Source organism: Castor canadensis, chromosome 18 (assembly GCF_047511655.1).
Source record: "Castor canadensis chromosome 18, mCasCan1.hap1v2, whole genome shotgun sequence".
Classification (NCBI taxonomy): Eukaryota; Metazoa; Chordata; class Mammalia; order Rodentia; family Castoridae; genus Castor; species Castor canadensis.
In genome coordinates, this window is record NC_133403.1 from 34,010,888 (window position 1) to 34,037,906 (window position 27,019).

The window sequence follows — 27,019 nt, forward strand, 5'->3', positions numbered from 1 at the left end:
TGCCTAGTTGTGAAGAACAGAGGCACATGATTATTTTCTAGAACTGACGAATTTGATCATTTACTGAAGAAGTATTGGCCAGGTCCTGTGTGCCAGGCATTACATTGGACACCGGGAATGAGGCAGGCATAGTCTCTTCATGGGGAATCAACATGATCACACACAACCAATCATGTACTGTTCCTAGGACATTTGCTCCAGGTAAAAGGAAGACCTAGCCTAGCAGGAAGTAAAGGAAAACCTCCCCAAGTAGAGGTTTAGCCATTTAAGCTAAAACTTCAAACATGAGTAGAAGCCAGGTAGCTTGGAGTAAGAAATGGAGGAGTCAGAAAGCAGTAAGCACAAAGCCCTAAGGAAGAGTTAAGGAAGAGGAGAGAAGCCAGAGAGGCTAGGGCCTGCAAGTTGTATGGACAGCGAAGTTGGGGAGGCAGCAGGGACCCAAGATTATCAGGAAGACATTAAGTTTGACGAAAGGAGTGATATTAGAAGATGCAGAAATTTACTAGGCTCAGCAATGCCCTTGGCCTCTTTTGAACACAGGCAGGTGGTCATGCATTTGAAGGGTAGAAAAGGCTTCACTGGGCTCTGCTCCTAGAGGGAGATACCATGGGTGCTAGCAGGTCTGGCTCTCTCTTCTCTGTTGCCTATGGTTCTATGAGTAGAGGGAACAAAAGAAGAACATGTAGAATGGATCTTTTCATTCCAGGTCCTCTCAGATGGGCACGCAAAGTTAGAAGAAAGACACTCCTGGCACAGTCAACAAGAATGAAGAGCCTGGCCTAACTCGTCAGGGCCTTTACTTTGATTTTGACATGCTGCTATCATGTGATAGCAGGATTCTCTGATGGAATCACTTAAACGGAAGTGATGTAGTTGCATTTGATGCACAAACAAAACGTCTGGGAGAATCTAATTTATATGATGCATTCATATTTCATTGTGAAACATACAAAAGAAATGCAACGGAAGCGAATTTGAAATTTAAAACATAGGTAGGCTAGGAAAATTATAATATATGAAAACTCAAACATGCCACCTCTTTATGACATGTGTGTGTAACCTGAACCTGAAAGCAGGTTATCTTTAAAAACGATAGAAATACAAAATTATTCAGAGAGTTTAGATTTTGTTTTACTCAGATTCCTAACCCTTTAGAACATAAATGAAATAGGACTTTAACTCTCAAAAGAGCATTTTATACGTTAGGCGATAAGTGGAGTATAGGTACTACTCTCTGCTTCCGTCTGCCGCTGCTGGTTTGATTTTACTTTGGATAAGTCACAGACCTCTCTGGGCCTTTCCAGTTGAAAAAGATTCGTTCTGTATGATTTCTGAGGTTCTTGCAGGCCCAAAATCCTGGGCTTGTCTTCCTATAATCTTGGGATGTACAACTGTGAGAGGGAGGAGCACACAGCATCAGGCAAAGCAGAGACTAAACTAAGATGCAGGCCCCTGGAAGCTCCAGCCAGGCCCACAGCAGCTCTGGAGCTAAGATGGCCACTCAGAGTTGTTCATGCTGGACAGAAACAGCCAGGTCCACATGCCCCAGCCCACAGCAGTCACTGAATATGGGTGGGCAGGAAGTGTGTACACTTCCCCAAAGGAGCTGGCAGCTGGGGACCATTGCCAACAGCACTTCCACACGTTGGGGCCAGAAGTCCTTCCTAGAAGGGGATCTCACAATGCATTTCTCCGTCTATCATAATTTGTGACCACAAAGATTATTTTAGAAAGAAATCAAGCAGTATGGTTTCATGAAACATGGACCAGTTCCACCTGAGTGTCTAGAATCCCACAAACACCAATATGTCATCAAGTCGCCATACAGTGAACAATGTTCTAGCCTGATCTCATGGTCCCGCTTTATTTTTTTTTTAAAACTTTTCACCATATGAAATGACATTACATATTAGTTCATTGTTCATGACTGGAATGTAAATTCACTTAGGAAGGACTATGCCTGCCTTACTTAGCAGTGCATTTCCAACACCAGCGCTGTGCCTGGCACAGTGTAGACACTCACTAAATAGCTATACAATGCAAGCAAGGATAAGCTAGTTACCAAATTTTCAACATAATGCTAATCTAGTTCATGAAACATCATGGATTTAGTAGTTAAATAATCTTAAGTATTATCTTTACTTATTTACTTGGTGGTATTAATGTTTGAACTCAGGGCCCTGTGTTTGGTAGGCAGGTGCTCTACCAGTTGAGCCACATCTCTAGCTCTTTTTGCTTTAGTTATTTTTTGAATTGGGTTTCATGGTTTTTCCTGGAGCCAGCCTTATACTGCCACCTTCCTATTTATACTTCTCATGTAGCTGAGATGACAGACATGTACCACTATACCTAGCTTGTTGGTTAAGATGGGGTCTCATGTGCTGGAGGTGTGGCTCAAGTGATAGAGGACAAGGTCCTGAGCTCAAATCCTAGAACCACTTGGGATGGGGAAGGGAGGGAGCAAGGAAGGATTCTCCCAATCTGCACTGGGATTATAGGCATGAACTACACAACTGGTTTAAATGTTATCTCTATGGTTTGAAAGTGTCAGGTGAATTGTTTGCCCAGTAATAATACTTCAAAAAGATAAGAGCATGCTTAATAACTGCCAAAGGATAAGAAAAGAGGTGAGGAATTTTTATCACACTTAATCGTTACAGTCAAGCAGATATAGCCTAAACTAGTCAAATCCAGATCTGAAACAGATTATCATTTTACATAGGAAGAAAACTCATGTTTAAAGGCCATTTGTAACTAGTGAGTGCCTGACTTGCAGTTCACTGCCCTGCATCAGAATCAAGACAGCCTAGTTTTAGCAGGACAGGTGCACTGTCACCAATCAAACCCAGAAAATATAAGGTGGAACACTGAAATTTTTCCTTGGCAACAAAATTTCAGGTTATTCTGTCTCTAATCCTCGCCTCTACTTGGCTTTCCCAGGCCCAAAGGGTTCCTAACCAAATCTTACCTTTGATAATCTTTAAGCATTTATTCCTCTTTCCACACCATGATTTCACTATCAGGAGCCTCAGCTGTCCCTGGGCCATCACTCCTCAAGGACCCTCTGTCAGTCAGTCAGCACTCAATACATGTTCTGTGGACAGAACCAACAGTGGTCTTGTACAGGCTATGACTCTGGATCTCAGATCTTGATTATTCCAAAGTGAGCCTGGGGCAAACTTCCAATCCAGTGTAGATTCTTCGTTGACATCCATCCTGCTTCTGAGTCTCCATCCCACTCCTTAAAGTTACTGCAGATACAGCAGTAGCAAACATTGTCCAGCACAATAGTCTATTATATTTTTAATTTGTCAATTAAAGGTACACATAGCATCTGGGGATGTAGCTCAATAGTGCAATGGTAGAGTGTTCTGGCATCACAAGTCCCAGGGTTCAATCCCTGACATCACAAACTAAACAAAACAAAACAGACACACTTGTGTTTTGTTGAAGTCTAAAATCAGTTACCTGTACCTGCTGTTGCCATCTACGGGTGTACATCGTGAGACTTTAATTCATTGAAAGCACTGCTATTCGATCATTATTTTAGATGTGCTAAACTCCCATCATAGTGACCCGCCAAGGATCACATAGAGAAAATATTTGTAAAATCTCTATCTTAACGTTACTAAACTTCCTACTTTCCTAAAACTTTACTAACCTTCCTACTAGTCAGTGTTAGTTCTGTTCATTGTTACCTCTTCTTTTAAGAAAAAAAATAGCTTTCACCATTCTCATGAGGGAAAAAAGAAGTTTCCTTGAGGGGACATGTTGCTCTGTTTTAATTTTCCCTTGCTTTGGTGGCCTTCTGTGTTGTTTTTGCTGAACAGAGAGGCAGGTTTTTTTTGACTCCTTAGGTTCCATTTGGCAAAGTCACAGTAAATTAACATATGAAGGTTCAGAGCAGCCACCACCACTTGCCTCTATCACATAGAAGACAAGGTCTTCCACCTTCTGCTCCTGGTCGTCTTCCTCTCTCACTTCCCTTCTCCTTTTCCACCTTTTCCTCCTGCTCCTCTAGCCTCAGGTTGTGGTGACTATACCTGCTAACCACAGCCATTCAGTAATTTTGAAATGGACAAAACAAAGAACAGTCTGTGGGTTTGCTTCCCCCATCCACAGCGCAAAAAGTATGGGAGTCTGCAGAAAGGCCTCACATTGTCAGGTAAAAGCGATTTTTACACACACATCTGTGTGTGTCACTATTTCAGACTTTTTTAGAGTCCAGGTTTTTGTGAAATACGAATTTGAATTCTGCTAACTAATCCAAGAGAAAATAGGATTTTCTCAAATTTCCTCAGACCTAGACCCATGAGCTTATTCATTAACTAAACATTAACTAAATGCCTGCCTACTAAGTTCTAAGCACCAGGTGCTAGGGAGACTGAGATTCTTTCAAGTCACATTTCCTCTGCCTTTCAAAGTCCACAGCCTCACGAAGACACAGACAAGTTAAATATGTAATAGAGGTAGATCCCAAACACATTGCAGCCCAGCAGAATGGGTTCAGGGTCAAGTTCAAGTTCATACAAAATCTAGAGAAGTGATTACACCATGAAGCTTCATCTTAGAAGTGTCATGTTGGTGCCTGTGGCTCACACCTATAATCCTAACTACTCAGGAGGCAAAGATCAGGAGGATCAAAGTTCAAAGCCAGCCCAGGCAAATAGTTTGGGAGATGCTACCTTGAAAAAATAAAAAAAATCACAAAAAAAAAAAAAAAGATTAAAGCCCTTTGTCAAGAGTATAATACTAAAGTCTGTGCCTCTTACTTCAGATATTTCAATATATTGTATAACAATTTAGTTCTTTCCAGTGAAGATTTAGAACAAAAATTACACATTTTTATATCTGAGGAAGTTTATTTTATAATGAAAAGATGTTGTAGACCTGTCATGGTGGCCATGCCTGTAATCGCAGCTGCTCAGGAGGTAGAGGTAGGAAGACTACAGTCTGAGGCCAGCCCAGGCAAAAGCACCTGACCCTATCTCAACAAACTGACAGAAGCAAAAAGAGTAGGGGCATAGCACCTGCCTAGCAAGCGTGAGGCCCTAAGTTCAACCCCAGTACCGAGAAGGAAAAAACAAACAAACAAAAAACATTTCTTAGGGCTGAGGAGATACCCAAAGCTCTGGGTTCAATCCCTGACAATGCTTTTCCCCACCCTCCCAAAAAAAAGATTTCCTAATGGACTTCAAATGATTGTGTACTATTTGTTGTCTCTTATGTAACTATTTGAAGACTTTTATTGTTGGTGATCCCTGTGACCAAGCTGCTCTGGAACACTAAGAGTTTTATAAAAGGAAAAACATTTTAGGAGGGATTAAAGAATTATACTTTCAGTACTTTTCATTATATTTAAGGTACATTAAAAATTCAGTCCTATTCAGACTACCCTCTAACACAGTATTATTTTTAAATTCCCCTTAGTGGGCTATTTAATTTTACCCATGTATCAACTAAAGTGAATGTGATTTTGAGCTTTAACTTTTCCAGTGTAGTTCAATTTCCTTACATCTAATAAATGTAGGAAATCTCATGGCTTTTAATTTTTATCAGAGATAAACTAATAAAAGTGTACATATTTGTGCACAAGTTTCGTTGTTGACCTGTAGTACAGGCATTGTGGGCAGTGAGTACAGTCACTGGCTATTTTTGTAACTCAGGTTATTACTGTTTGCTGCTACACATTTGACCCCCCCACACTCCCCCTGTCTCGGTCAATGTGCTTATTAATAAGTTAGCTGATTTAGTCCTCATCAAAAGTATGACTCACTAAGGCTGCACATGAAGCCACGGCCTCTACCTGGTTTATCTCTCATGACTGCTGGCATTTAGAAGCTGCATGCTTTTCTGGGGCTGTCATTAAGTAAGTCTGATTTCAGATATAAGTATAATTTATTAATAAATACACAGTAATGAACTGGTGGCCAGTCCCCATGCCCTCCTCTTTAGAACCATAAATCTAGTGTGTGGGTTTCAGTGACTCACCAATCTCCCTTTTCTCTGGGAAATAAGAGTTCAGATACCCTGGAAAATAATACAGGATGATTTCACTTGACCCTTTAAGCATTTTTCTTATAAGTTTCAAAAACAAGTTGTTTTTGAATGTAGCCCAGGCTGGCCTTGAACTCTAAGTCCTCCTGCCTTAGCCTCCCCAGTGCTGGGATGACAGTTGTGCACCACCACGCCCTTTTAAGAGATGTGTTTTTAATTTGTAACATGGCCTAATACAAGTTTCTGCAGTGATGGAAATATTCTATATCTCTGTTGTCAACCTCGTATCCACCAACTTGGCTACTGCGTGCTTGAAATGTACCTGGTGTGACTTGGGAATGGACTTTTACATTTTCTCTTCACTTTTATTAATTTAAACAACCATATGTAGCCCAGGCGATCTTCCTGGCCAGCAGAGACATGAGACATCCCCTGGGTTGGGTATTCCCCAATAGCAAGTTTAGTAATTGTCTCTCATTATTTGACCTGGAAAAAAAAAATGCCTAAACATGGTTGTGGTGGTAAATTCCCTCCCCACATATCAGACACTTCAAAGTTATAAAAGGAAAAAAAATCAACCCTACCTGTAATAAATATAATCTTGGATTTTACATAAAAATTTAGGTATAAAATTTCATTTCCCTCAAGGTATTTATGTGTGTTGGCTTTTCAAAACATTTAGACAGTAATCAAATTTGATATTTTCTGATCTATTTGGGTCTTGCTTCTAGTGAAGGAAAGGGCAGGTATCACAAATTTCAAGGAGTCATGGACAAAATGCACAGCTGCCTTCTCAGAAATGGTCTCCTCCAACCCCAGAAAAATGAGGAATTGATTTCTCCTTCCCCATCTTGAACATATGCTCTTTAAAAATCCCCCATGGTTGTACATGGTTTTGAGCTGCAAATTACTAGAGTATTTTTTCCCCCTAAAGGATTAGAGCTGCTTCCTGACTGACCACTTCATCTTTTATTGAGAGGGAGCTTCATCCTCTAAAAGCATTTTCCCCTTTAAAAGTCATTTCAGTTGCATTTAAGAAACATCCATTATTATCCTTCCAGAGACTGATTTTTCACAGGACATTAGAATGAGATTAATCATCTTTGCCTATCAAGAAGTATAGGCTTGATTAAGTCAGTCAAGGACATTAAATTCCAGCTTTGCTCACTCTGCTGACATACCAATGCTGAGTTGAGGGAGAATTTGTGAAAGTATCATTTGGTTGGAATTGTGAGCCTGTCTCTTTAAATCTAAAAAAAAAAAAAAACCGCTTTGAGAAGCTGTAGAGAGAAGGTGCTAGAACTGTGTACGATCATGACTGGAAAGCAGGATCCCTCAGTGACTGCCGGATCTTGCCAGCACAAGCCAGAGAGGCTATTCAGCCCAAGCCTCCACTGATCCTAGGCAGAACGATGATCCTACCGACCAGATCTCAAATAAAACCAAACTGAGAACGCAGCTCGTCCAAGGGAATGAGGCGGAGGCTGGCTTTTATGTTAAAAGCCACCAGCATCCTCCCTGCTAGACATGGACATGACATTTTTAAAGGAATTATTTGGTTACAGCGTTTTAAGCAAACCGTTCTAAGGAGTCTGTACATTGCATTGTTTTTTCGATTCTTTTTTTCTTTTGCATATATGTAATTCTGGAGGTAAAGAAAAAGCCTGCCAGGGATTCAGAAGGCATCCCACTAGCGATCAGCTGACATCCCTAACTGGAGGCTGCAATGTGTTGCTTATTCATTTTGTACCGTGGGAGCTGCGGGGACTAGCAGAGACTAAACTATGCATTTCAAACAGCAGCGCTTGAGCAGAAAGAGGGGTGAGAGAGAGGCAGCCGGCGAGGAAAGAGCACAGCTGGACTTTCTCCTTGTTTTTATCCATTTCTGCAGGGTCATGTATTCATAAGGGATGAGGCGGGCCACGGCGATCCCAGGCCTGAGCCGCGGCCTACCCAGTCAGTTCAGAGCCAGGCCCTCCACTATCGGAACAGAGAGCGCTTTGCCACGATCAAATCAGCATCTTTGGTAAGCAAACACCCCTCTATCCACCTTCCCTTCCTCCCCTCCTCCCTGTCTGGCAGCCTCTCGCCCTCCTTGAGCCTTTCTCGGCTTCATGGATGGGAGAAGAGTCAAGAATGTTTTCTCCTTCCTAATGATTTTATTCATTTTAGAAAAAAATCTGTTGGCATAGCAACCTGATCTCAGATATTTTAGCATTCTGTATGGCATGGGGGGGAACCTTTGTGCGCGCGCGTGTGTGTGTGTGTGTGTGTGTGTGTGTGTGTGTGTACATGCCATATGTGCAAAATGTAAGACCTATGAGCTGAGTTGCTACCCTATCCAATTTTTTAAAGGCTATCTGTCTTCTCATTGAAATAAATAATGCTAAAAATATTTTTAAATGTATTGATGTACGTGTATGGAGGCACTAGGCTTCTTTTTTGTATAGATGCATGTGTGTCTATAATGTATACACACATCGAAAGATAAAACACAAATTTTTAAAATATATGGGTGCCGGCATAACGTCTGTCATTGTAGAAGAATCAGATACTTGCTGCCCAGGGATGGATTGCTGGTTCGTTCTGATTCATTCATTTATTTATTGCAACAATGGTAGTGGCTGTACTTCCCCCATTTAACCCCTGAAGAATTCCCTGACACCAATAAAGCAAGCAGGGCTTTACAGGAGAGGATAGAAGTGATTGTAGAAGAAAAAGGACTGTAGGATTCTTCAGCATTTTTACTATTGCAAATGTGATTGCTGGATGCCCTTGTAGTAGCAAAAGGGGTGTGTGCTGGAAGAGTTAGTTTTCATGCCTCCTCCCCTCGGCCCCCCACGCGTGCGCGTGCGCGCTGGCACACTCACACACACACACATCATTTCATCCTTGGCATTCCAAACTCTCCTTAATGTTTTCCTCCTGAATCTCACTTCTCAGCCAAAAAATTATGGAAATATTGGTTGTTTTGCCCAGATTGATGTTAGAGGTCACATGGGCAGGAAGAGTTAGTGTATGCTGCTTAGCTATTACATTTAGAACCTGTGATGACATCATCCAAGGCCGGCCCAGAAATGATGGTTTTTCTTGTCCTATTTTTCAAGCCTGATTGCTACTTATACTCCCCAAGTCTTTTATAGGCTCCAGTTATGTTTGAAATGTAAAATGGATTATAATCTTTAAAACCCCAAGTATAAAGAAAATGGAAGTTAAAGTACCTTACCTTATTGCTTGTGCCTACTGCTGTCTAAAAGCAAGCAATTTAATTTGGACTGCTTATAAATAATTCCACTCTTAAGTTCCTTTATAGTGAAGTTTCTTGTTATCTCTTTGATGGGCAATTTTCCATTTTGAAGGAATGCTGTTCTGTGTAATGGAGGTCTTAAAATGTCCACTCTGTATTTGCTAATGCTTGTTAAGCACCTAAAAATGTGCTTTGGAGTCTGAATGAAGCATCATGGGATTACTAAGTAATAATGATCTTCAGGCCATGATACCTGACCAAAGAAGAAATATGGTATTTGGGAGAACTGTCACTACTTCCCACATACACTCTGTGAGCCTTCTGCCTCTTGCCCAACCTGCTCATGCTGAAGGGAGAGGAGGAATGGTGGAGAGCCTCAACACCATGGGCAGGATTTGCATGGAGTCTCCCTTCTGAGACAGGCTCTCTTATTTCCCATTGCCACACCCTCATTCCCACATCATATATTCATGACTCTCTCCTCCCTCCCCACAAGACTCTACTACAGCCAGGTCAGAATAGTCTCACGCTGGCCTCTGTGAGCTCATGCAGGGCTCCTCTGTGTGTATTACAGCCATCACAGTCTTCCTCTCTGTGGAGAATAAAGCTGCCTCCCTGCCAGGCCGCTTCCGGCTATGGGCAAAGTCCTGAGGAGCCCCTCTGAATCCTGCAGGCTTCGTAGTCCTGTACAGGGAGCTGCAGGGACCCATCTCTCTGATGGACTCCTGATTTACTAAAAGGCCCCTGCTCCTATGTTAAGTCAAAAACAGAGTAGCTGACCGGCTGTTGCTTTAGCCACAAAAATAAGTCATTTTTGTGGCACACCCTCTGCAAATATAACACTTTTCAGGAGTCATGGTAGGATCCATGGAAGTTTATTAGAGTCAGTGGTGTTTGTATCTAGTGATTTTGAGGGAGAAACATAAACCAATGGAAGGGAGAAGTGGTGTGGTGTCCTGTGGCTCCACATCCCGCTTTGGACAACCTCACTGTTTGATGTGTGTTATGAAATACTATAGGTCTACCGTTGCTTCATTTCAAAGGCCAGTTCCAACAGGAGTACATAGGTCAGGACACTGGGATATCATAAAGAAGTATTCAATCTTTTAAAATATGTCATGAATTCTATTGTTTTTCGTGGATCTCAGCTCAAATAAAGGACTAAAATGGCGTAAGTAATGAGAAAGGGAGACCATGGGAAAATGAAGGTCCAGTATAACAAATAATAATAATGAATGAATAATCAAGGTATTGTTGAAACCTCGCTTAGCTTCTCCTGGTTGGTAGCAATACTGTATTGATTGATTGACTGATTGATTTTGGTTATTTTTTTTCTTCATAGTCTTTAGTAGAGGTGTTAACAAGCCATGGAGAGGTCCAAAGGGAACAGCAAAAAGGGGAGGAATTTAGAAATTAGTTTTCAACTATGAACTAAATAAATATGAGAATGTATTTTATATTTATTTATTGCAGTAATAGAGTTTGAACTTGTGCTTGGTAGGGAGGTACTCTACCACTTGAGTCATGCTCCCAGCCTAAGAACATGTTTTAAATGAACCTGCGAACTAATACAAATATTACTGCTAAAATTCGTTTTATGAACCTACTTCTTAAGAAGTCTTCCTTTGGGATCTCTCCCCTCCTTGTGACTCTGATTTTATTGTGCTTCTGATTGAGGTTCCTGACAGGTGTTTAAAGCCCATGAGCTCCTGACTCTCACTGTTGAATGTTTTTCTGATTTGGGAACCTTAAAAATTGAGATTTCTGTGTTATTGGGCACTGCTCTACAATTGCATTTGTAACACAGGGACCACGGAAAGGCCCCCAACCTTGGAAGCAGAGTAAACTTTAGAATTGTAATTTTGTTATTATAATCTCCTAAAGGCACAGATTATTAACCTCATTTTGAAGCATTAGGAAAAAGAAGGGTACTTCATGGCATCTTTTTAATTATTATTTTATGCTTCCTTTTTCTTCTTCTGTAAGGAAGTTCCCATTGAGCTGGTTGGCAATCTGAAGGAAAGTATTGTTTATTTAGTTCTCCAGAATTACAAATCTGATTACTTGGCCCTTCGAGATAGGCTTTCCATGAGTTTTTATTGTTGGTGAGTGGAGATCCCCATGTTTTAACTATATTAGTGACCCAGGAGAGTGTTTTTGGCTGTTGCTACATTGAAAGTCACTTCTTAAAATTTTCTAATGTCCTAGGTCCCTAACTCTTTCCTTATAGATGTTAATATAAAAAGCACCAAAAAACTATGAGCACATGATAAAAGCGAGAGCACACAAGGGAGGGGTGAGGATAGGTAAGACACCTAAAAAACTAGCTAGCATTTGTTGCCCTTAACGCAGAGAAACTAAAGCAGATACCTTAAAGCAACTGAGGCCAATAGGAAAAGGGGAACAGGTACTAGAGAAAAGGTTAGATCAAAAAGAATTAACCTAGAAGGTAACACCCACGCACAGGAAATCAATGTGAGTCAATGCCCTGTATAGCTATCCTTATCTCAACCAGCAAAACCCCTTGTTCCTTCCTATTATTGCTTATACTCTCTCTACAACAAAATTAGAAATAAGGGCAAAATAGTTTCTGCTGGGTATTGGGGGGGGGAGAGGGAGGGGGCGGAGTGGGTGGTAAGGGAGGGGGTGGGGGCAGGGGGGAGAAATGAACCAAGCCTTGTATGCACATATGAATAATAAAAGAAAAATGAAAAAAAAAAAGCACCAAAAAATATAAATTGGTTATATAAAAAGCTCTTCCTCATCAGTGTAGTGGTGAGTATCCTCATCTGTCATGCAGGAAACAGGGGTCCAGTTCCCTGATAGGGAAGAAGTTTAGTTTCTTGGGGCTAGAGGTGTGATTCATGTACACCTCCAGCACAAAGCGAGTACCAAGGCCATATATGTTTCCCAGAGAATTGAGCTGCGTACTTTATATAGCAAGTCTCAGTGGAATGCAATGGTCTTATTGCACAGGTGAATTTATGGTAAGACCACACACTGGGGAGAGGGGCATTATAGGGAAACTCTTGAGTTTGGAGGTCCCAGAAAAGCATGGAAGAGAAAATGATGATTGCTCTAGCTGTGCAGATATCCATTCGTCTATCTGGCTTTTTAAGATTCAACTTTAAAAAAAAAAAAAAAACGCCCATAAAAAGAGAAACTACATTTGTAGTTTTATAAATGCAACTCACTTATTCAACTGATTGTGGAATCAAATAACTGAATGAGTCTGGTACGTAAGAATAAAAATATTAGTACCCCAGCAGTAAGTGCTACTATTTCACCTCTCATGAGCCCAGTTCTGTCTGTGTATAATTGAAAATTCATTCTCTTTTGGGATTGTGTACCAGAGGATGCTTATCAAAATACTGCATCTCTCTTCCTTATTCTTGGCTTCTTAGTTCATTGCTGATACCATTTTTTGCATGTGTTGTCAATCAATGTGCCCAACCCGTGAGGCCAGTCTCTCAATAAACATGTGTTGAATGAATGAATGAATGAATGAAGTCTCTTACAGTCCTCTGCCACCTGAAAATTTTCATGTAAAAGTGTGCATTTCAGAGTTACTCAAAAATATCTTTTGTTATAAGGCAGAATTACCCACTGTCAGTCAGTAAGAACTCAAAACACCTTTTCCTTAGGTGTTCTGAATAGTGGAAAGTCAGGTTGCTAATGCCAAATTCTGACTCATTGTATTCTTTTTAAGAACTTGCTATAAATTTCATTTGTGCTAAGTGCCGAGGTGGCATCATTTTTGATTCTTATAAATAATCTTATAAATTGGCTCTGATATTTTAAGAAGGTAATGTTCTCAGACACCATACTTCTGTTCTATGCACAGTAAGGCAGCTGCCTTCTAGTGCTGGGTTCTGTTCATGGTAGGCATAGTCTACACTTTGGATAAAGTGGTTTGTTCTGAACCAAATTTTACTGGAATAACATGGAGTAGCATTGAAAGGCTATAGAAACTTTCTTTTAAAAAGAAGTTTCTGTCCTTTTCATGATTTATTATTTATCACTTATTTACTGTTTTTACATATTCCAGGTATGTTAAATGGGTAATAATTTAGACTAAGAAACTATACATGGGCTGCGGGGGTGTGGCTCAGTGGTAGAGCATATACCAGGCTCTTGGGTCATCCTCAGCGCTGAAAACAAAAAGAAAAGAAACTCTACTTGTTCACTTATTTATGCTGGGGGTGGATCCCAGGGTGTCATGCATGCTATGCCTGTGCTTTACCACTGAGCTGTACCCCAGGTTTGCATTTACTCTTATAGTCCAGAAGCTGGTTACAGGCGGTTTTATTGTCATACACGCTCTTTCTCTTGGATTCACATTCCCTGATCTCCAGAAATGCTAAGTGGAGAGGGAGGAGACATATTTCTCAGATCTGGCAAGAGAAGGAACACAAATGAATCATACATTTCCTCTGTGTCAGACACCTGGTGAGGCATGAGGGCATGTGGACCCAGCCCTCCAACTCTGAGGGAGACAGTTCTCATTCCTCTTTGCATGTGGAGGTTATAGTCAGGAACAGAATGAGGCTTTTCTCCAAACAGCTCACTGGGCATAGTGCCATGGCTCTGCCCACTTGTATTTGACCACATTTGAGCCTGTTACAAAAACTATAGTCATTACACCTTGTAACTTTTTCCCATTTTCAGTCTTAATTTTTTTTCTTTTTTTTTTTTTTTTGGTGGTACTGGGGCTTGAACTGAGGCCTCAGGCATGCTAGGCAGGCGCTCCACTGTTTGAGCCACTTTGCCATTTTGCCAGTACTTTTTTGTGTGTGCGTGTTGGATTTTTCCAGATAGGGTCTCCAGAACTATTTGCCCAGGCTGGCTTTGAACCATAATTCTCCTGATCTCTGCCTCCCAAGAGGTTAGGATTACAGGTGGGAGCCACTGGCACCCAGCCTTAATTCAGTTTTTAATTCAGACTTACCACTCATTCCAACTTTGATTTTTTTGCCGGGGGGTTGATCTCTCCATCACTTGATAACAGAAAATAATCACTCCTCTTCTGCCTTGGTGATATGAATTCCCATAGGACCTTGGTTCAAATCCCAGGCCTTAAAAAAATTAAAGAGGTGAATCATATGCAAAAGCACCATATAAACCAAAAAGCATGATAAAATTATTGGCTCTTTAAAATTCTATTGACAAAATAGTATGTTGTACTATTTATATCAGCACACATATTGTAATTAGCACATTTAAAATATATTTCCTGTTAAGCTTAACAAATACAACATCTATTGTACTTTTGTTTAAATTCATCTGTCTACCTTGAACATGAAAGTATAAAACTTAGTATCTCTGTATGTGCTCACAGTGATGATCTGAAACTTAGAAAATTTGATTGTGAAAAATGGAAAGTGATATTCAGAGTTTAGAAGTTACAATTTTACATTCAAAAGCAAAATGTTCCTTGGAATTCAGTGTTGAGATTGTCGTTTGTCTTTTTTTTTTTTTTTTTTTTTTTTTGGCAGTATGGGTATGAGGTTTGAACTCAAGGCTTCATACTTGCTAGGCAGGTGCTCTGCCACTTGAGCCACACCACCAGTTTTGTGTTGGGGTTTTTCAAGATAAGGTCTATTTGTCTGGGCTGACTTCAAACCTCGACCTTCTGATCTCAACATCCTGAGTACTAAGATTACAGGCGTGAGCCGCTGCCCAGCCCTGCCATTTGTCTTTGTTGTGCACTTATACCTGGTTGGATCTTAGGACCACTCTCTTTACTAGGTGGCCCAATTAAGACAGAAAATATCTCTGGCCTGATATCTATGTTTAGGCCTTCTGGTTTAGGAGAATGGCCATCCTGAGAACATCTTATTGGCCATAGGCCCGTACATGTGGCAAGATTTAAATGTGCTGTGAGAGCACTTGACTGTGTCCTGCCTCCACTTTGGGAATCCAGTTAAAGAAGGAATACTAAAAGAAGAAGAAAAAAAATAATTATCTGGATAAAACACATCTCAAATTCATACCCAGGAACAGACACTTTACTGCCATATTTGTCTGAAAAAAAAAGTTATCATGCTGGAATTAAATATGTTTCCATAAGTAAACAGGAAACGTGAGAAGGAAGTAAAAATAGGGGTGAGGAAAGACTGGAAAATTATAAAAGGCTCAAAAGAAAGAGACAAGAGGCGCCAGGATTTCACGATTCCTGTTTGTACCTTCAGCTTCTTGGACGTTTTACTTGAAAGTTTATTAAAGAAAATGAGCCATCCAAAAATGATGGAAATGCTTTCTCCTTTTTAAGAGAAAATTCTTAGAATTCATTAAATTCCTATAATTTATAAAAATTAGTTAAATGATTTAAAGAAGTTCTCTCACTGGACACAGTAGCTCACACCTGTAATCCCATCTACTCTGGAGGCAAAGATCAGGAGGATCCTGGTTTGCAGCCAACCCAGGCAAAAAGTTAGTGAGACCCATGCATGATGGTATGCACCTATAATCCCAGCTATGGTGGGAGGCATGGATAGGAGGAGTGTGGTCTGAGGCTTGCTCTGGGCAAAAAGTGTGAAACGCTATCTGAAAAATAAATTTAAAAAAATGATTAAAGCTAAAAGATTTCAAGCAGTAGAGTGCCTGCCCCAGTAATGCCAAAATAAAGAAAGAAAGAAAGAAAAGAATTTTTCTTTCTCTCTCTCTGTCCCCTCTCCCTTCCCTTCCTCCCTCTCCTAACTCCTCACTGTAAGATTAGAAAATAAATTATGTTCAGACTATTTTCAAAAAATATTGAGGAGTCTTATGACTATTAAGATAGGATCCTAAAAAAAAAGCAAAAAAATACACAGTGCTTCTCATCTGGAGGGATTTTGCTTCCTGGGGACTTTTGAAGACACTTGATTGTCATTACTTGGGAGGTGCTACTGGCTTCTTTGTGGGTAGTGTCCAGGGATGCTGCTGAGCATGCTACAGTGCACAGGACAGCCCCACCTCAAAGCATTGTCTAGCCCATGGTCAACAGCACCAAGCTGAGAAATAAATCCTGGGGTGGAGAAACAGCGTGGCTCTGGAACAGAAGTGGTCCCGAGCTCCCACTCTACTCCTTGTTTTGCCATGTGTGTGTATGAAACATATCAAAAATACACAGCATTTTTTTTTGTGGCACTGGACTTTGAACTCAGGACCTCACACTTGCTAAGCAGGCATTCTACCACTTGAGCCACTCCAATTTTTTTTTACATACTGGGGTTTGAACTTAACATACTATGGCCTTGCCCTTACGAGGCAGGTGCTCTACACTGGAGCATGTTTTGGCTGAATGAAGAAATTACCTCCCTTAATTTCTTCATCTATAAAATGGGAGTGGCACCACCTACACATGAATGTGTAAAATGCATGAATGTAATGGTTTTGAGTGTGAGAGGTAACATAAGGCAGAGCCCCGAGCCTGGAATCACTACAGGTGAGCATGGGTGGTGGTGATGATAGGTCTGCCAAAGAGTTCAAGTTTGCAGGTCTCCCATGAGCCTCATGACCTGAGTCCTGTCCCTAACCCAATTCAGGTTACACGGCAGATCCATGAGCATGAGCAGGAGAACGAGTTGCGGGAACAGATGTCAGGTTATAAGCGGATGCGGCGCCAGCACCAGAAGCAGCTGATCGCCCTGGAGAACAAGCTGAAGGCTGAGATGGACGAGCACCGCCTCAAGCTCCAGAAGGAGGTGGAGACGCATGCCAACAACTCGTCCATCGAGCTGGAGAAGCTGGCCAAGAAGCAAGTGGCTATCATAGAGAAGGAGGTTAGTGTGAGCAGGCACGCCAGCGGCAAGGGTGGAGTGAGTGTCACAAGCAAAGGAGGAATGTTATTGCTGTGGGGGGATGCATTCAGACAAATTCTGAGCACCACTGCTTCTATGGGGGTCTGGGTACCATTAAAGGGTGCAGGAACTAACACAGCGCAGGCCTGGTTCTATGCCTGCTGTGCCCACAGTGCCCCTCAAATTGTCCCTCTTGGTGGGGGCAGTCCCTACCCATGGCTGGTATACTAAGTTATAGCACCTGCCTGATGGCAGCAAAGAATTAATCTGACCATGATTTATGTTTTCTTGGGAACATCTCTCTTCCCCATCCACATTCTGAACTAGTGTAATTTATTTATTTATTTATTTATTTTGGGGAGTGCTAAAAATCAAACCCCAGGCCTCATGCATACCAAATATGTGCTCTGGGCTCCACCCTCAGCCCCTCTAAAAATGAACAAAAGGGTAAGACAGACAGAAAATTAAAATAGCTGCTTCATTATCAATAAACGTCCAACATGACAAAGGATTACCTACAGGACCTAGTAGGACTGAATAGAATTCAACAGACTTGCCTACCCAGACATGTCAGCTGTGGCAGGACCACGGTGCCAGGGGTGTTTCAGTAACCATGCTGTCTGTCTACGTGGAAGGAAGTATCAGATCGTAGCAAGAGCATCCCCCCCACACACACACCAGTAGCCCATTGGTGCATGAGGCAGCTTCACATAAAGAGCTCTGCCCAAGGAGGGTGATGCTGGTTAAATATACTAGTCAGGTCTGCCTTGGGAGTCCAATTCGGCAAATATGTCGGGAGAATTGTTGATAATGGAAGAATTGCTGATAATGGAAGCTGAAAGTAAAGATTCAGAAGTGGAACCCTAAAACCTACCATGGTCTCCCCCATCCCACACCTCATTCGGTGCCTCCACAGCTCTCTGGAGCATTCTTCTACAGGGCCGGGATTTACTGGGTTACCTTCGACTCAGTCTACATTTTATCCATGGTGGAACCCCCAGAATGCCATGGTGCCTGACTACTATGCATTGTAGCAGATGCTATAGTGTGTAATTTACTCATTTGTCTATTTATTTATTTATTTATGTAGGGTCTTCCTATGTAGCCCAGCTGTCCTTGAACTTGCAATCCTCCTGCTTCAGCCTCCCAAGTGCTGGGATTACAGCTGTGTGCCACCACATCTAGCTCCTAGAGGATGCCTAAGAAAACAAAATGTCATTAGCTTTCCTTTATACTGGATGTGATCCCACTAAGAAATCTGATAGTTGGAATAATTACTTGCTTAGAGTTTGAGACTTGGATGAAAAATGGGCAGATATGATTATTAATTCATTTTTATCATTTAACCCTTGGGTTGCTAGCAGTGGTATTAAAATCCTTAAAATCACAAATTTTTGTGTTCAATAAAATAGGTTTTTGGTCCATCTTCATATTTTTCCTGTACTTGGAAATGTATTTTTCAGGGGTAACATATTTTTAAGATGCAGGAGTCACAGACATTTTTATTATCTGTTCAGTAATAAGATATTGCACACTTACAACTTAAGGACTAAGGTGGGGCCTTAGAGACTGCAGAGTGACTTCTTTGTGAGGACCAGGTTCGAGCTGCACCCTCTCTGTTCTCTCACCAGGCAAAGGTAGCCGCGGCAGATGAGAAGAAGTTCCAGCAACAGATCTTGGCCCAGCAGAAGAAAGACTTGACAACTTTCTTAGAAAGTCAGAAGAAGCAGTATAAGATTTGTAAGGAAAAAATAAAAGAGGTAAGGTTGGCGGCTCTGCAGGCACCAGATTAGAATGGGGCAACTTGAGAATGACTCCTCTTGCCTCATGACCAGAATTCTAATAATTCTAATCCAGCACTTCCCAAACTTCAAATGCTTATTAAAACAGACTGCTTCCCCCCCGCCCCCCGTTTGCTGCTTCAGTGGTCCTAGGTGGAATGAGCGTCCTAGCAAGGGTCCCCGGGACACTGGTACTGCAGGACCCAGGCCCACACTGTAAGAACCATTGACTCTCTGCACTTTGTTTCTGCCAGTCCTGGAGTTTGGAACTCCGAGTCTAGTGCTTGCTAGGCATGCACTGTATTCCTTGAGCCACATCTCCAGCCCTTTTTGCTTTCGTTCTTTTTCAGATAGGGTCTTGTGTTTTTGCCCAGGCCTGCCTGTATTACAGTCCTCATACCTATGCCTTCCTTGTAGCTGGGATCATAGGTACGCACCACAATGCCCAGCATATTGATTTAGGTGGGGTCTTGCCAACTTTTTGCCAGGGCTGGCCTCCAACCTCTATCCTCCCAATTTCCACCTCCCAAGTAGCAGAGATTATAGGTGTGAAACACAGCACCCAACCCAGAGTAGTCTTTTCAAACCATAAATCCTGTCATATCACCCCATCATTTTAAACTCCACAAGCTTCCCATTGCTCTTAGGACAGTCAAAATCCTAAAAGTCCTACATAGTCTACTCAGTTTACCCTTACAGTATCATCTCACACCAGTATTTCCCCCACCCCTGGCCCCACTCTTGATTGCTCCAGCCACAGCCACAATGGTCACCTTTCAGTCCCTCAAATGTATTGAGCTCCTCCCTGACTAAGGTCTTTGCACAACTATTTCTTGCACCAGTACTCTGTCTGCACCCCGAAGCCCTCCCTCAGTTCTGCTCAGTTAATCCCTACTCCTCCTCCTTGTAAGATTGATTATTAGGATTTTAACTCAAGTGTCACTTCCCCAGGGAAGCCCTTCCTAATTGCCTCAACCAAGATAGGTATCTCTGGCTTGATAACTCTAGAGTCTTCACTTTTTCTTGATGATTACTTGACCTCCTTGCCCTATCAGTTGGTTAAGTTCATAAGAGCAGAGGCACTGTGTCCCTCACGCATTACACGTGAATATTTGAAGAAAGGATGAATGATTCTGGGATGGTTGGTTAAAGACCACTGGTGGGCTTAGAGTTCCCCTGAGGAAGTACAATTTCATTTGAAAGCACAGATTTCTTCAGTTCTCCTTCACCCAGTACCTATAGGTACTGTCTCCAGTCCAGTAGACTTCCTTTCTTAGAAGACTTAGGATTTCCTATTTATAGACTTAGTAGGTACATTAAGGCTTAATAAAATTCAGTACAGAGCATTGCTTTAGTATAGGAAATCATATTTTGGAGCTCATATTCTGATTTGTAGGTTCCACATACAGAGCTTATCAAGGCTCCTCTCCAATTCTTTATTAATTGTGAGGTAAAAGCACGTGGTGTGGGCTTGACACAACATTGTGCTTGATCCACACTGGCTAAATGGGAAGAGCTGACACTGTAAGGTCTAGAGGACCTGAAAGTACAGAGAAACAGCTTGTTGAAGAAGGTGCACATTCTCTTTATAGCTTTCTTAGTGGTTGGCTTGAGTGAAATGATTACAGCATAACAGAAGGGTATTGCTGAATGACAGAGATTGCTTAATTTTTCAATAAGAAATTTGGAGATTTTTCTCAGCTCTCACCTTCTTATTTTCATCTAATCCCAAATGAGGTGTGCTTTCTTCTGAAATTCAAACTAATGACATTTACATATTTACCTGGTATCTCTCCACTTCTTTCAGTCTTGTCCTCACCTCCCTTGTCCAAGATACTGTCACCCCTCTCAACTGGACCTGTGCAGAAGTGTCCCTGCTATCTCTGGACAGAGTTAGACCTGAATCAAAGACAGCCAGAGCCATGTCTTTGAAATGTGGTTCAGTGTGCCGTCTACAGATATAAAATACATTTCTTCTGTGCTTAAGATCAGTGGCCTGAACTTGGTCATGAGGCTGAAGTTCTTCTGCCTGCCTGCCTGGCCACCTCATCCTCAGGTCACACCACACCTGCCACCCTGGCCATCTGTCAGTCCATGTGCTCCCTGAGTTTCCTCCCCACCCTAGGTGGTTCACATATGTGTTCCGTCAATCCAGAATGCCCTTCTCTGCTCTTTCCCACTGGTGACTTCCCAACTTTTCAAATTTCAGCTTGTTACCAAGGTCAGATACTCTATACTAAATGTCCTTTGAGGGCTGGAGACATAGCTCAAGCAGTACAGCGCCTTTCTAGCAAGTGTAATGTCCTAAGTTCAAAACCCCCGTATCTCAAAAAGAAAAATGCCCTAAACATTCTTTAAAGACTAAGTGCTTCCTCTTCTCAGCCATTTTCATGGTAACTTTCACTACATTTCCATGGTCCCTGGGTGGTTTTTTATGCTGGGCTGGGTAGTTCTCATGTGGTAGACAGAACGTTGTCCTGCTTACACAGTGCTGTCACACAGTAAGAGACTTGGTGAGCGTGTGTTGATTGATCAGTGAAAAATAATTTCTAAAAGTGAGAAGCCAGAGTTGGGGGAAGAGGGAGACTCACAAGTGTCCCTCTCACTTAATACTCAATCAGAAAAAGAAAATAAAAGACAAAAAGCTGGGGTCATGGAATGTGCAACACCAAGCCTTTCTGTGCTTGCACTTCTCAAATAATTTAACCTACACTTGCAATAGGTGCATTATGGTTTGTTCTATGAAACTAGCTTGGGTTGTTGGTTGTTTGGTTTTTTTTTTTTTAAGGAAATGAATGAGGACCATAGCACACCCAAGAAGGAAAAGCAAGAGCGGATATCCAAGCATAAGGAGAACCTGCAGCACACACAGGCCGAAGAGGAAGCCCATCTTCTCACCCAGCAGAGACTGTACTACGACAAAAACTGCCGTTTCTTCAAGCGGAGAACCATGACCAAGCGACATGAGGTGGAGCAGCAGAACATTCGAGAGGTATTTACTGCGCTCGCTTGCGCCTACCGTCCTGCCTCACAGTACAGCAGGCTATAGGAGGGGCGTGGCCTCGTCTGCTTTGTCCACTCCTGCGTCCTCAGCCTTTAGCATAGGGCCTGAGTCAGAGTAGTGCACAAAATAAGTTGGGAGTAAATTTACCATGAACAAGAACAGGAATCAACTTGTTCTAAATAAAAGAATTTTAATGAACACCTACTGTACCTTCACTACCATATCACACAATGAAGTATCAAAAGAGACAGAATAGAGAGCTTTGCTTTCAGCCTGCTTGTCAAGGACTTGTGTGTTTGTGACACTAGAATTAGCAGTAGAGTACTCTGTAATTTAGTTTGTTCATCCAGAGTGCCACTTTTGTGCCAGGACTGTGATAGATGCCAGGGCTACCTCGCAGCTATACACCCTGTCTTCAGGAAGCCCTGGGCCTAGGACGGGCATCACGGGATGGGTGACAGATGTATTACAATGCCAGGTGTTACCTGCAGTAACAGAGAGATAATTACAGGCGTGAGGTGTGGTGAAGGGGCTAGAGGAGCCAGTGGTGGATGAGAAGTTCTGCTGTGTGGAATGGAGCCATACAGCCAGTGTAGCTGGGAGCAGCATAGAAGCACTTGGCTTATGGCAAGACGTTTAGCTAGTAGCCTAAAGGCAGCTGTGGCCACAGGAGACTGTTAGGCAGAGGAGTTAGCACATAAGATTTGTTTGTTGTGAAGAGTTAGTGCATCAGTGTGGCTCCCAGGCTGGAGCAGGGAGAAGGCACAGTGCAGGGAGGTCAGCTGGGATGCCCTTCCCACAGGGAAGGCAGATTAGATCAGATGAGAGTACATTTCTTTCTCTTTCTTTTTGGCAGTAGAAGGATTTGAACTCAGGGCCTCACACTTGCTAAGCATGCTCTCTACTACAGCCCTTTTTTGCCTTGGTTGTTTTTCAGCTAGGGTCTTGTGGTTTTGCTCCTGGTCTCTCAAGTACATGGGGCCACAGGCCTGAGGCACAGCGTCCAACTTATTTGTTGAGACAGAGTGTTTCTACAGGCTGACCAGGTGGCTCCCCACCCAGCCTCAGAGTAACATTTCTGAAGTAAAACTGCTTGTCATTCTGAACAAATACATGTGAACATTTCAGAAGGAGTCAAAAATGACTTCCACTTGGGAGGCTGCCGCAGAAGGACCGTGAGTTCTAGGGTTGACCCTGTCTCAAAAAAAATACTTACTTACCAGTTTCTACTTGGGGAGGCTGGAGGTCTACGACTGCATTCACTGAAAGGAAGAGTGCAGAGAGTGAGTCGGTCACAGACAATAAGCTCAATAGGAAATCACTACAACCTGGGGTAATCAGAGAAAAAGGATGAAGTTTGATTATTTAAAATAAAAAATTTTTAAAAAGGCATTTGTCAATGTGAGGGGAGCAAATACTTCATGTATAGTCAGTGGAAAAGTGAACTGGAATTCCGGTTTTGGAGAGCTGGGTTTTTTTTAGACAGGGTCTCAGTCTATGGCCCAGAGTGGCCTTGATCTTGTCATCCTCCTGCCCCAGCTTCCTGAGGGGTGAGATTTCAGGTTTGTGCCACATATTTGGCTTGGAGAGCTATATTTGAATGCAAAGAAGAAAGGATAAATGCAAATTTGTTGATCACATATGATTCAAGGCCACACTCAGGATCTCTGTCTGTGTTATCTCTTCTTGGAAGAAGAAAATGGCTGGATGATTTGAGCAGGGAATGGTCTGGCTAAAATTGGAATGTAGAGACACGAGCCTGTTTTGGTGGTGACACATGGATTGACTAGAGCATGTATCCTCAGTGAGAGCCACACTGCCCCCAAGAAGGTGAAAGTGGGTTCTTGACAGCTTGTGTCCTTCTGCAGGATCTCACTACCTAGACAGATACACAGTAGACCTGGTAGGATTAACATTTTAGGGATGGGGTGGTTATGGGAAAAGTACCCTGGCTCCTTATGGAGGCCATAATGCAAACAAAAATATTGGCTCAGAAGGAAGAGACTTGAAGCATAGAGATCGTGCTGGGTGGTAGGATATAGGGAAGGGACAAGATGGCCATGGTAGGTGTCAAAAGAGTGGGTGAAGTGGTACACACCTGTAATCCCAGCCTCTCAGGAGGGAGGTACAATGAATCATGTTTCAAGACCAGCCTGGGCAAAAAATTAGTAAGACCCTATCTCAAAAACAAGCTGGGTATATCAGGACATGTCTATAATTCCAGCTACTCAGGAGGCAGAAGGAGAATGGAGGTCCAGTGTTCACTGGGGCAAAAGCGCAAAACCCTATCTGAAAACAAAGTACAAACAAAAGGACTGATGACGTGGATCAAGTGGTAGAGCTCCTGCCTGGCCCTCAATTCCCAGTACCACCAAAGCACTCACTTCCCGGTACCACCAAAGGAAAACAAGAGAGATTTGCAACAGAATAAACAGGGCATGGCAGGCAGTTGGATATGAGAGAAAAGGTGAGGGTTGAATCAAAATTACTTCTAGGATTTAAAACTTGGAGAAATGTAGAGCTGGGTACAAACAGGGAAGCTTGGAGAAAGGTTTTGGTAAGAACTGAATTCACTCAGAGCTGGACATTTTGAGTTTGTGAGAAGTTCAAAGATGAAAATGAAAAATTCCACTCACCAGCTGGAAGTACGGCATTTTGGGGTTCTTTCTGTATGACAGTGGTGTTAACGCTAACAGCACGCAATTGGTGGAAGCGTAAAGGTAAGGGGAAAGTTCGCATCACCAGAAGCCAAAGAAGGTACCTACTCACCCAAATGACAGAATTCATGTTCTCAATTCTACATACTGGATTTAACCAGCTGAGCTAAGGAAAGCTCAGCAGTAAAAGTTCTTTTAACAGTTTTATTGAGATATTGTTGACATATAAAAAATTATATATCCTTAAGGTATACAACTTAATGCTTTGATATATGTATCTGTTGTGAAATGATTACGTTTAAGCTAATAACATATCCATCACCTCTGCAACAACTTGTGTGTGCATGCATGAGTGTTAGGAAGGCTTAAGATCTAGCCTTTTAACAAATTTCAAGTATGCAATGAAGGATTGTTAACAGTTGTACCATGTGACCAGCGACTCCCCATTCTTCCTTGATCATCTCATTCCACCCAGTCACTACCCTAACACAGTCAACCATTAATTTGGCATACATGGGTCTAGGTTTTTTCCCCTGTATACCTGCATACAGCTGATGACTTTAACTTACAAAAATGAGTTTGCTTTGTACCAGTGGATTACTTGATTCACAAGCAGTAGAAACAAAACTGTGGCTGACTTAAGCACCAAAAGGAATTTCCCAGAAGCTCTGGGTTAGGTGACAGCTGAAGAATGGAAGCAGAAAAGATGAAGAGCCTGCCACACTGGAAGAGCACTTCCCATGACATAGAGGACAAGTGTTGACAGACACTCCACGCTCTGCCGTTTGGACATATCTCCTCCCACCACAGTCATCTTTGTATCATTTCCTGCGAGACTCTTCCTAGGCGAGAGACCTTCATTGATGATGTACCCACCCCTTGCTCTCAAGAGCCTCTGATTCCAGATAGGGTGGAGTAGTTTCTCAAAGTACAAAAAAAAAAAAACCTGAGCCTGCAGAAAGCAGCAGGCACCCACCACAATGAGGCCTTTCCCTGTTTTTCTTTCACAATGTGCCACATTGAGCACTAGTCCATTCTTCATAACCTCATAGGGTTTTCTTATATGGCTGTCAGATCATTTATTTCATCAGGCACTTTTACAGTATTTCTAACAATGCTGTAGAAACATCTTTGTACATACATAAGTATTTTTAGGGATTACAGGTATAGCTTAATGGTAGAGCACTTGCCTAGCATATCCTGGTTCCATTCCCAGCACCACAAAAATAAATAAGTAAATACTTTTACACATATACAAGTATTTTTGTAGGATGTTTCTCAGTAGAAGAATTTCTAGGTCAAGGAGTTCTATGAAAAGTTTTAAATATCACCAGGACTGGTGGTGAAGCTCAGTAGAAGAGCACTTGAGCACATTCACAGACCCTGGGTTTTATCTCCAGCACTGCAAAAAAATTCTCATGATTGCCTTCTACGGCTTTATATTCTCACCAATAAAATCTAAGAGTGCCCATCTTTCCCAGTATTCTTGCCTAAACTGTATATTAGCAATCCTTTTAATTAATGAAAGCATGTAGACTGGCAGAGCTTCTGCCTCACTCACCATGCACGCACAGGCTTCACCCTTTTTAGCCAGCTGTTGAAATGAAGATGTGAAACTAAGAAAAAGATCACAGTCTAGCAGCAGTTCCCTTGGAAAGTTTGAATTCTAACCCAGGTGTGGTGGTACCCACCTGTAATGCCAGCTACTTGGAAGGCTAAGGCAGGAGGATCAAGTTTAAGACAGCCTGAGCAACTTAGTGAGACCCTGTCCCAAAATTAAATTTGAAAAAAGTGCTGGGGATGTAGTTCAAGTGGTAGAGCACTTGTCTACCATGTGTGAGGGCCCTGGGTTCCACGCCCAGTGCCACAAAAAAAAGTTTGAATTCTAGTTTTTACTCAGTTTCAGTAGCGATTAGAATAAAATTTTACATGAGTGAAATTAGCTGCTTTTAAAAGAAGCCACAGGCAGGTGCAGTGGCTCATGCCCATTCTCCCAGCTACTCAAGAGCTGGGAGATCAGAAGGATTGCTGTTCCGGGTCAGCCTGGTAAAAAGTTAGCAAGACTGCATTACAGCAAACAAGCCAGGAAAACAAATAACCCACATCTATAATCACAGCTGTGCAGGAGGAGGAGGTAGGAGAATCACTGTCTGGTCTGAGGTTGGTCCTGGGCTAAAAGCACAAGACCTTATCTGAAAAATAACCAAAGCAAAACGGGCTGGGGGTGGCGCTCGTGTGGTAGAGCACCTGCCTAGCAAGTGCAAGGCCATGAGTTCAAACCTCAGTACTGACAAAAATACAAAAACAAGAAAGTAAAGAAGCCACTATTACTTCTGCTGGAACTCAGAGTGCTTTGAACAGTTAGGGAAGAGGATGGGAGGGAACATCCTCAAAGCACATTTTAGCCAGCAGTTAGAGTCACATAAAGTACAATAGTGCTTAGGGACCATCTTGTATGAAAAGCTCATGCATTTGAACCCAGAGCTCACTCTCACTTGGTGAGATAGGCCTTGATGGCATTAGTGGGCAGAGTCACCTGTACCCTCAGGTTC

At 42.2% G+C, this 27,019-nt stretch overlaps 1 protein-coding gene across 3 annotated transcripts in view; it reads left to right on the plus strand.

Moving 5' to 3' along the window:
• The window catches only part of Taok3 (TAO kinase 3), a 172,689-nt gene that overhangs the window by 130,138 nt on the left and 15,532 nt on the right, over nt 1-27,019 (plus strand). For all 3 annotated transcript variants that reach the window (XM_074060851.1, XM_074060852.1, XM_074060854.1), the window contains exons 14-17: nt 7,889-8,023; nt 16,771-17,007; nt 18,657-18,785; nt 21,595-21,798. In XM_074060851.1, the coding sequence (XP_073916952.1) occupies nt 7,889-8,023; nt 16,771-17,007; nt 18,657-18,785; nt 21,595-21,798 (705 nt within the window). The remainder of the gene's footprint in view (nt 1-7,888; nt 8,024-16,770; nt 17,008-18,656; nt 18,786-21,594; nt 21,799-27,019) is intronic.